This window comes from Poecilia latipinna, unplaced genomic scaffold (assembly GCF_001443285.1).
Source record: "Poecilia latipinna isolate Pla-1442-1.1 unplaced genomic scaffold, P_latipinna-1.0 Scaffold376, whole genome shotgun sequence".
NCBI classification, from domain to species: Eukaryota; Metazoa; Chordata; class Actinopteri; order Cyprinodontiformes; family Poeciliidae; genus Poecilia; species Poecilia latipinna.
Window position 1 is genome coordinate 493,041 of NW_015112992.1, and position 11,437 is coordinate 504,477.

Below are 11,437 nucleotides of genomic sequence, written 5' to 3' on the forward strand. Positions count from 1 at the left end.
AACCTAAAAATTTCTTGAAAAAATTTACCAAATCTCCCCCAAAATTTTTTTTTTTTTTTTCCCCCCCCCCCCCCCCCCCCCCCAAAAAAAAAAAAAAAATCACAAAATCCTGGAGGGACTGAACAATGTGAAAAGATGTTTAATTTCAGACTGCAAAGATTTGTTGATATTTTAACAGTTTGTTAACAAGTTTTACCAAAACATTCTGGCACCACCTGCCCTTTAAGAGCATTCAGGATCTTGATTTGGCCCAAAACGAAAGCGAGTTTGACACCCCTGCCTTAGATGGAAAACATTTGAGCGTTTCATAACAAAGATCAAATTAAATAGCTTATTATCGACTTTGATTCGGCCTTGATGCCGTAAATGACTGGATTGAAATCATGATCAAGTATTTCTGTGTTGGTAAGATGGCTGTGTCTAAAGCTGTAATTGTGAACTGCTTTCAAGCTTTAAAAAGGTATTTATTTGATGCTGTCCTTAAACGACTGCCTCAATATTTAATTGGTAAAAAAATTGGTGCTGGTGTGACTGAGACAAAACAATAGATACAAAACTCTGGATTTTCCATCATCGTAATGAAATTAAGTTTTCAAATAAATCAAAACAGCTGTGACACATTTAAAGGTTGAAGATGATAAAAGAGGAAACCTGTATTTTCCATAAGTGCACATAATTTAGTACCATGCAGCTATGGTATGCCATTTGAAATCTAGTGCAGAGTTATTCACCTGATGCCAGTGTCTGTGTGAGCGCGTTTCCTGTTATTTTCAACACCCTGTTTTTTCATCATTTAGTCCCTTAATCCCTGAGTCAAAGTCTTAACTGACGTTCAGCCAGACACCCCTGTAATTCAGAGAACGATGTGGCATTTCACAGCAATTTGAAGGCTGTGACCAATGGAAAAAGTGACTGATGCCAAAGAAAGATTGATTAACTTCCTTTGGTTCAGGAGGGAATGATTATAAGCGCATATTTCTGTCTCAATTATGGGCGGGAGTGTTTGGGGAGAGGAAGCAGGATAACATTTGAGTTATGTCACACAGCATGGTCACGTCTGTGTGAGTTAAAGTTTCTACATTATTTATCAGTGAGGAAGTTAATAGCTGCAGGTACAAAAAAAATGATTTGCACGAAACCAGATGACAGTTTTGAAATGTAACTCGTGAGTCCAAGAAGTCACAGTGAAATGGTGGAATCATTAAAAACAGTGGAAAACTCAGTAAATCCAGAAGAAAATGAATATTTTTCCAGCCTGTCTTTCTCTTTTGGTATTTGCTTTGGTAGCCGTCTGCCCTTATTAATAAAGATCAGAAGGAAATATTAGACCTTGTTGGTGAAATGAAAAATAATATAAAATTGACCAGCGATAAAGTGATGCAACAAAATGTTTTTATGGACTTTCTTTGCTCCCAAAGCATTTACAAACATATTTATTAAGTTTAATTTTGGTGAATGACTTATTTTACTTCACAACACAGGAGAACAGTACATTTCTACCTACTGAATTTGTCTAAAATTAGGATCTTATATTTATAAAACCAAATACATTGCAATGTTAAAAATATACAAACAGCATTTTAAGTATTTGCACAATTTAAGTATTGTTTCAGTTTTGTATTTGTTATCTGGTGAAATTAGGATGACTGAAGCCAATGATGTATCACCGGCGAATTATCTCTGAATTTAGATGTTTCTGTTTAAAGGAAACAGAAACGTTGGTTTCCTAAAGTGATTAAGTCACAATCCACCATTTTACTTTTACATACATGTAGAGCTACATATTACCAGGAGTATTGTGAACACTTTCAAGATGTTTAGATCCATTATCCATACCTGTAGTTTCTACAAACGCTTGTAAAGAAACGGGTCGATTTGAAGAGCTCAGTGAAATCCCGTGTGCCATCTGTGCAACGCATCGGATCGTTTTCTCTCTGCTGTAGGCCAGTTTTACAGTTTCATGCCCCAAACTCTGGAGAAAATGCTTGACTTTGATTTCTTCCTTTTTCCAACATGACTCTGCACCGGCGCAAAAATGAAGGTCCATAAAACCACGGATGAGTGAGTTTGTTGTAGAAGAACTTGATTGGCTTTTAGGGAGTCCGGACCTCAAGAATTTGAGGAAAACTCAATAAAAGCTCAATGAAATCCTGACATCAAAGCAGAACAAAACCATTTTTCAGCCGGCTTTTTCAAAGCTCTGCTAAGCAAAGCTAACGGGTCAAACTCTTCAGCCCCAGACTGAAAGACCCGCCTGGTTTCTAGTACGAGGGGTTCTGGGCTCGGGGTAGAAAAGTACAAGCAGTAGTGTGTTTAGTTTAAGGCTGACACAAATGATCAGAAGCCCAGTCAATTTGATCCCTGTAGGTGAGAACAAGAACCGCATGTTAGAATCCACTGGGAGTGGAAAGTGTAAGACCGTTTATGACATTTAGTAAGAAGTCTGACTACCTCGTTCTGAATAGCTTGCAGATGTGAAGCTGATGATCTGTCCAGACTGGCAGCACAGAACGGCACAATGCAATAACAGCACTGTTCTGTAGATCTGCTCAGGACACCATGTCTAGATTCTAGAAATGTTTATGGAATGAGAAAAACAGGAACGAAGACCAGATCTGATGTGTGAGGCAAAGAATATTGAGGAATTTAATGCGACTCCTGTTTCTCTTTCATATTGGATTTGGTTGTTGTGAGAAAAACAAGGTGACAAACAGCTATTATCAAAGTCTCTGTCTTATTGGTGTTTGAAACCAGAAAATTGAGACCAGAGAGCTAGCCACTGGTCCAAAACAAGCATTGGGTAAAGGGTAGAAAGTCTGTCCAGCTGGTTCAGGTTAAAAAATCTAAATATTTGGATGTCATCTGAGCAGGTGAGATAAAAGATGTCAGAAAAAGACAATAATAGCAACTAAAGGAAGAATGTGGGGGAAAAAAGACAATGACCTTAATGGAGCCTCACAGATTGGAGAAAAAATGTCTGACTTGATGGAGAGTGTCCTACCAAACAGCTGAGAAGAAAACAGAACACACTTGGGATGAACTAGAGCATAAATTAAATAGAACAACTTGTCCAACATCAGTGTCTGACCTCATAAATGTCCCGTCTGTATCATGTGGAAAGTCTTGTTTAACTATTGGGTTGACATTATACTAAACTCTAAAGATTAGCGATGGGCTTTTCTTATGCGTGTGTTTAGGCAGACGAAGGAAAATGGGAGGTGGAAATATAAATAACACCATAATATCATGAAAGTTTACATTGATCCGTCCATCTGGACTTTGGTTCAACATGATTTGAGTTGGAAAGGTTTAAATTTAGACATAGGAATATGTAGAAATCCTAAAATAAAATAAAATAAAATAAATAAAAATGATCTGCTGCACTCACGTTGCATTGAATTGGCTCAGGAAATAATTTGACCTCCTCTGTAACATTTGCTGCCAAAATCTGGCCAAAATTATGACAGTCGAGAGGCTTTTATGTGGTTTACAGATTTATTAATGTTTCATTTTATGCAGTGCAGTGATGGCATGAAAGCTATTTGAATTTAAGGCCGGGGTCTTTCCAGAAGCCAGTGTGGGAACATATGTGAAATTAAATGTCATCATCTGTACGTTATTTACAGTTCAAGTAAAACACGGCTTATGCAGCCGAATAAGACAGGATGCCCCACTGCCAATTAGTTTTTCTTCAAGCAGAGCTTCATCCACAAAAAGCAAAAAGTGGAAAAGTAAAAAACAAAGTTGTTTTTTGTTTGCCACTGTGGGAGTGGCTTGTGTTTTACACACATCTCATGCAAAAACTGCAGAGTTTTTCCAGTCTGAGTAGACCAGGAAGCCAGTGAAGGTGCTGTCAGTCTTGGTGCTGCAGTAGAACCCATTGTACTCTGAAAGGGCCATTTGGACCCACACCTGGTCGCCGGGGATGAGGTGAAGCAGGGAGCCGCCTGACAGAGACGCCGGTTTGGGCCAGTTACCATAAAACTGGAAGTAGGATGCCACGGTGTGTCCGTTCTTCATCAGGTCAAACTGCAGGCTGGCGCGGTAAACGGTGGCGTGGACCGCAAAGTAGTAAACGCCAGGGACCCTGCAGGTGAAGCGTCCAGTCTCTGAGTTGTAGTCCCCCTGTTCGTTGAAGAGTATTGTGTCAAAGACGACTGCGTCCCCAACATTTAGGGGTAAAGTGCGGCTCTGAGACAGTTTAGCACTGAAAGCCGATTTAGGGGCCACTGCACACTCTCCTGGCTGGCCCCTCTCCCCTTTTTCTCCTTGGTAGCCTTTGTCTCCAGTCAGGCCTCGCACTCCTGTCTCACCTGAAGAGGAAGACAAGAACAAACGTGAACAATGAACGCTAACAGAAATGATCAATGATCAGCACTACACAGTGCTTTAAGAAAGTATTCAGACCACTTTAATTTTTCACATTTTGTCATGTTACAACCAAAAACTTAAGTTTTTTTTATAGGATTTTTGAATTATAACAGTGTGTCTAAAAAAGTAAAGCTAAATATTGTAACTAAATGCATTTCTATATATACAGAAATGTACAGGGGAACACTGCACCAAGTAATCCAATAAATTATTAACTAGCTAGCCTATCTAACTAGCAAACATGTTGCTAGCTAGCTAGCCTATCTATCTGACTAGCTAGCTAGCTAACTAGTTACTCATAGGTAAATATTTTGACTGTTTCCACATTAGAATTTAAATTTTTTTCTCTTGTTCTTCTGGTTTTAGTTTCCATTTAAACAACATTTGATGTTGTTTTAACGGCTAATTCAAAGTACATTTAATATTCTAAGTAAAGTCTGGAACAAACCACTGATACAGAGATTTTCAGACAAGAACAACCGTCATCCATAAACAACAAGGACCGCCTCTCTGACGCCTGTTTAATAGAATAAATGATCTCACTGTACAAACCCCATACTGCTGTTATTTTGGACACCGCCCCTTTGATTAACGATTCAGTTACACAGAATAGGCAGAATATTTGTCATAACAGGGTCTTTTGGTTTTCTGCTGCTTTTCAGCAGCTGATTGCAAATTATTTTCCATTTGGAAATATAATTTCGGTCGAAAACAGTGTATGATCAGGTTAGTAAATTTTGGACATTTCCACAAATAATGATCAGAAAAGTCTGCTGTAGACTTGTATTTTGACTTTTAAAATAAATTAAATTTTTACTTTAAAGATGGAAATATTTTTTTGATGTTGGTTCATCTCATAAAGTCCCGATGAAATACACTGTAGTTTGTGACATGAAGATGAAGAAATGGGGAAAGACGCTGTAACAAATGGAAAGGAGTACCTGGAAATCCCCCGTCTCCCTTCTCGCCTTTCTCTCCCGGAGCGGCATCCCTCCCATCTCTTCCGTCTCTTCCCGGCTGACCGGGATTGCCATGATTCCCAGGAGAGCCTGGGATGCCAGGGTGACCAGCGCACAGACTGGGAGGGATCTTGTTGTCCTCCAGCTGGCTGGAAAAGCAGACTTGTAGGACGATGATGGAGCATAACAAGGGGAACAGGCCGAGTGAGGTCATTGCACCGTAGAGGCTGGAGTGAAAGGGAGAAGCATTGTGGCTTTAAACACACATGTGACGGCTATTAGCTCAGATGTACAGTTAAGACCACAGACGAAATAACCCGAGGCTACAGTAAACGTTTGATTGTGGATTAAACCTCATGACAGCAGGGGAGAGAGAGAGGGAGAGAGTACATTTTACAAGATAATTGGATCTCCCAATAAAACAGTCAACATTTCAGGCACTTTGACCTTAAATCAAAAGTCTTTATTGGCTCTCATTTCCTGAACCACCGCACAGGAAGACACAAAGTATTCATTAAGTCGCCATTAAATCAAGATCGAGAAAAAATGTAGAAGACAAAAATTGAAAAATTACAAAGAATTTCCCCCACCTAGACATGTTTTTAATGAGTGTTTTCTGGGATGTTTAATGCCCAACACCAAATAGCAGAGCCACAAAGACAAGGTCTGCCAGGGAGACGTCTGAGTCGGCACTCCTGCTCTATAAAATATCCTGAGGAGAGTTGTGTTAGTGACTTCTTATGTTTCTCCTCCAGGGTTGTGATCTCTTAATAATCCAACACTTATGGACAACGTTTACTCTACGGCGCTTTATATTTTGTCACATTACAGCCACAAGCTTTGATGTATTTTACTGGGGTTTTGTGTGGCCGACCAAAGCAAACTAGTGAATAATTATGAGGTGGACGTGGTTTTCAACATTTATTACAAACTAAACTCTGGGTTTCAGCCCTGTTGAGACAATACCTTTTAGAACCGCATTTCATTGCGATTGCAGATGCAAATGTCTCTACTGGCTGAAAAGGTTTCCCATTTCTCTATGTAAAATAACTCAAGGTACATCAGATTGAACCTGTGAACATTGTTTTCTTTCTAAGTGCTGATAGCTTGATTGGGCCTAGTTCTGGATTTTCTACCAGATGAATGTAGTTTAAAGTTGATATCCTGCTGGAAAGCGAACCTGTCCTCCAATTTTAAGTCTTTTATTGCTAAATAAACGTTTTTGTTGTTTTCCTGGATTGATCTGTGTTTTTGCTCAAAACCGTTTTCCCATCAACTCCGACCACCAGTGGGTTTTACTTACGATTATCAGAGAAAATGCGACAGAATACATCTTCACATCTCTTCACATTTACACGCCGCTTAGTGTGGATGTGTGCAGTTTGTGGCCATGATGCCATGCAATGTGAAAAATATCAAAGGGTCTGCATGCTTCTATGATATTGACCATGTTCTTGCCCATAAGAAAAGCCCAAATTATTGTTTTATCGTCATGTTTACCGGCTGAGCGTTGAGTATTACGTCCAGAAACAGCTGCACACAAAGAAGCAGAGGGAGAAAAAAAAACTGGAGAAAAACAGTGGGAAAAAAATGAGGGTGGGACGAAGAACTGCATGTCAGCATTCCTGGCACGAGTGGAGCTCAGACGAGAAGACAAACACTGCAGAGTCGAAGCAGCTGCTGTCTTATAAGTGTTTCTTTATTAATAAAATAATAGAAAAAGGAATTTAAATACTCACTGTCCACGAATAGATCAGTGCATGTGGGAGGAAAACATATGCAGTGTGCATAAACCGAGCGAAGAACAGCAAACACCGTTTTCGAAGAGCCGAGTGAGAAGAAGCACATTGTGAATCTTTTTGTGGAACTTGGAGGAGGCTAAAAACGACAACATGTTTGTTTGAGATGTTTTATTTCTACTGTCGCCATCTGCATGTTCAGCATGAGGGATTGCTGCAAAGGTTAGACTGGAAGCAGTCAACCATCCATCATCACCACGTGAACTGAACTTCGTTGTTTTACAAAAAGAATGAAGGTAACTAACGTTGAATCTGTCTGAATACCTGGACTCAGACGACGACATATTTCTGTATATAAACCATCTCGTCCAGTGCTCTGTGACGGCAGCTTTTGTGCATTTGTGGGATAATTAAATGTCAAATGAAAACATTTAAAATGACTGTGGCATATTTACCAATAAAATAAAATAAAAATAAAATTAAAATAAAAAAAAAAACAATAAAAAAGGATTCTTATTTAAAGTGAATTAAAACCTCAGACTTGGCACCAAAAGCGCTAATTAATTTCACCTCCTCAGCATCTCAGGCTATGAAAAGTTTGACTGTTTTGTACTCAGCAACCTGAGGAAGTTTTGCATCATTCCTGCTCAGCGGACCTTTGTAGCCACTTTGACAACTGATGATTTAAAGTATTTATCTGAGAAAATGTGTTTAGGTGACTTGCATAAAAACAAAACCGTACGCCAGCAGCAGACTGTGACATCACTCATAGTTTAGTTTGTTCAGGGGTCTTGACTTGTCATGTTTCAAAATACTATACAATTAGATTTAATTATATGAGATTTCTGAGCTAATTTATGTCCAGAATTCATCTAAATATTTAACTCTTAAGAAAAATACACTGATGTTCGGTACGGGTATAAAATGGTATGTTTACTGGCACAGAATAGAAGTAGAAGGGATGAAATTGAAGCCCATTGGTGCAAAACAGGGAAGTAGAGGCAAATTGACCTGAAGTGACTCAAAAGACACAGACAAGAATTTAACAGCAACTCATACTGGGAGCTGAAAATTAACCAAAAATACTAACAAAGTCGGTATAACCCAGGATAACTAATTCTACTGAAAATTTTAAATATACACCTGCAACATTCATTTGTAAATTTCAACCGTATTTAGATTTCCCTAAGAGTCGCCATTTCTAGTCTGTGTCTGGTTGTCCTGCTTCTTGTTTGGGCATGAGTGGGCTTTTATGAGTGTGTGACCAGAGGCCCACCGGCTCATAATTACGGTTATTTGTGTTTTAGATGAGCAAATAAGCCCATCTGATTGCACAACAGAAACCACAGAGCCGCAGCCATTAGAGAAAGTTTGGCAGAGCAGCAAAATGATGTTTTCCACATGTAAAATGCCGCTGTGCACAAAATGTATAACATATCTTCTGATTCAGTTTACAGTGGAAGGTCAGACGTCTTTTCCCAAAACACATCTAGACATATCCTCTCTGCTGAGCTACCGTAAGGCGCGACTTTTCATTTGTTTCTAAAGGTCTGCTTAAGAAAGAAACACAACCTTACCAGGATGCAGTGCAGTCTTTGGGGCAGCTGTTTCAGATGGTGTTTGTGTGGTAAAGAAATAAAAAAATAAAAAAAAAAACACTGGAACGATCTCCTCCAGACCTGAGAGAGTGGCTGGGAAAAACTGAAAGGAAATGGTGATGATATCCAATTAGAAAAACTGGAGTCAGTGGGAGAGGAGGAGCCTCGGCTGGGAGGAGAAGGAGGAAAATATGTGATGTCTGTCCAGCACAAACACATATGAGAAACACAGCGCCTTGCAAAAGTACTCACTCCTCTTCACATGTTGGCACAATACAGACAGAAACTTTAATAAACTTTATATGACAGACCAAATTCCTTTTTTCAAGTAAATACGGAGTGAATACGTTGTAGAATTGCCTATTATTTTCTCTCTAAACTGCCTTCGATGTCTCAAACATAAACTTGAGCTCTGCCGTTTCGGATGGAAATTGTCTGTGACAGAATTGTTTTTAAAGTCTGTCACAGATTCTCTCATCTGATCTAATTCGCCAGCTTGTCGCTCTGCCTGTATGTTGCTGGTGAACTTCAGCTCCAGACTCAAGCCTTTTCCTCCAGGGTTTCCCTGAACTTGGCCCCATCCATCCATCCTCCCATGAACGCCGGTGAACTTCCACCATCACACTGCTGCCACTGCCGTGCTTCACCATGGCGATGGTGTGTTCAAGGAGTCGTGATTTTCTGCCACACATGGCTTGGACACAATCAGTTGCCAGACTTTTTTTGGATGAAAATCATGGTTTTTCTCTTAATCTATTGAATAAAATCTTTCTAATACAACATTAAGGTTTGTGGCTGTAATAAAACGGGAGAAACTTTCACATCTATAAACAAAATCCTGAAAAGAAGATGGAGTTATATAAGAAGGGAGGAGTTAGGGAGAATGGAGGGCAATAAATAGAGGAATTTTTGAGACGCTGCATGATGGGCGATGGAGAAACTCCTCAGATCTTGACCACAGAGAGTTTACTTTGTTGTGGTCTAAGCAAATGTTCCCACAATGCTTTGCTGCAGATGTCCTCAGCGTTTCATACTCCAAGGCAGGCCTTTCACAGAGAACGAGTGAGAGAGACATACCGACTCTCCTCTCTCTCCTAAGCAATTTGCTTGAGGCAGATAGCATCTCCCAAACTAAAATCCATCTTCCCCTCTTGCAGCACTCGGACCGTAATCCTCTTTTCTCCCTGTAATCCTTCGGAGGTGGCGTTACGTTGATAAAGAGAGAGTTCCTCTCTTTATCAAACCAGAGGAACTCTACGTTCATCTCTCATTCATCCTGTGGATGAAGCTGAACTTTTAACTGGTTTCGGTTCGCAGGCCAATAAAAACATCGCTTTGCTCCTATCATCCAGCTCCAACTCCAAAAAGCACCAGACTTGAGCCAAATCTGGAGACGCTGCGGAGCATAAGATTACAAATACCGAGATAAAGAAAGAAAATGGAGGGGAGTCAGCAGTTAGGCGTGTTTGTTTAAGTTTGTGTGGAAGAAAACTGATTTTTTTTTTTTTTTCCACTTTCAGAACTGAACATTTTTGTTTTTAGTAACAGACGTCTGATGTTTTTGGTGGCTTGTAATTAGTAGCAACAAAACTCTTATCTGTGGTTAATTTATTTGGAAAAACAAAAGAGACAATGCAGTTTGTTTTGGATTTTCAAGCCATTTTTAATTTCTGTATACTTTACTTTGAAAAAGCCAAACTTCCATGTAAGTATTTAAAGAGGTCATGTTTCATAGGAGGCTATTGTCTGGAAAATGCATCACAATACCAACCCTATTGAGTTTAATCATTCATTGTTCCCATGCCTTGTTTATGCATGACTGTTATTTTGTATTTTTATAGTTTGTAACTATATGTGCAGCTCTTTGTTCAGCTGTCACTGTTTTAAAATCTTTTACAAATAAAGTTGGTATGGTACTCTGGTTATTTTTGTCTGATATTACAATTTAAAGCATTTAAGTGTGAAAAAATACAAAAATTAAAAAAAAAAACTGCAAAGGAAAGCATACTCCAGCGTAGAAATTAAAGAATGCATGTATGTCATTCTCTGTTTCTTTCACTTTGTAGTCAAAGCAAATTGTTAGACTTTAAAGAAAGTGGAGTCTGTAGAAGCCTTCCACTAAACAAATAATCTTTTTAAATAATCTCCACATCATTAATTTGGAGAAAGAAAGAAAAGATTAAAGGTTCGTCTATATTTTGACTCTCACCTCTACAGTCATGAGAAAAAGGATCAGGATGTCGATGCTGGACTTGGGCTTAGCGACAAGGCGAAGCTCTGCCCTCCGCAGGAAACTCAGAGTAGAGCTGCTGCTTTTCAAGAGTTAAACTGGTTTGAGCACCTGATGGTTAATGCTCGAGTTAAACAGATGTTACAGAAAAATCTGTGACCCATCATTTTTTGTCACCACAAGGGGCAATTATTCTGTGACCAGTATGATTTTAGCTATTTGAGGGTTAAATACTCCTATAAATACATCCAGTGATGAGGTGGTAGAACTCTGAAAAATTCTTGTTTTAAACTCTGACATTATTTACAGGTCTGTACAGTAAGGTCACAGATTATTTTGGCCAGAATAATCTGTGACCAGTGTGATCCATTTCTTAATCAGTTGCTGATTTATTAAATGGCCACAGTCGGTTCACATATTTGAATGACAGCACATAGGGATTCGATGCCATGGTCATTGTTCAGCCTCAAATTACCTAATAGTCTGTTTTTATGGGAGGAAACCGGAGTACCCGGAGAAAACCCACGCATGCACAGGGAG

At 39.2% G+C, this 11,437-nt stretch overlaps 1 protein-coding gene across 1 annotated transcript; it reads right to left on the minus strand.

The window, feature by feature from the left end:
• Positions 1 to 3,481: 3,481 nt before the first annotated feature.
• c1qtnf5 (C1q and TNF related 5) lies at positions 3,482 to 8,763 on the minus strand. The gene is made up of 3 exons (XM_015036710.1): positions 8,647 to 8,763; positions 5,313 to 5,557; positions 3,482 to 4,313 (listed from the first exon to the last, which is right to left on the minus strand). The coding sequence occupies exons 2-3, from the start codon at positions 5,542 to 5,544 to the stop codon at positions 3,793 to 3,795; spliced, it is 753 nt and encodes a 250-aa protein (XP_014892196.1). The 5' UTR covers positions 5,545 to 5,557; positions 8,647 to 8,763; the 3' UTR covers positions 3,482 to 3,792.
• Positions 8,764 to 11,437: the final 2,674 nt, after the last annotated feature.

Bases quoted from the DNA above. Each gene is read 5' to 3' on its own strand.
- c1qtnf5 (XM_015036710.1), bottom strand. From the start codon at position 5,544: ATGACCTCACTCGGCCTGTTCCCCTTGTTATGCTCCATCATCGTCCTA. The intron at 4,314-5,312 runs GTACTCCTTTCC...CTTCCTCTTCAG, and splicing joins GGGAGACGGGGGATTTCCAG to GTGAGACAGGAGTGCGAGGC.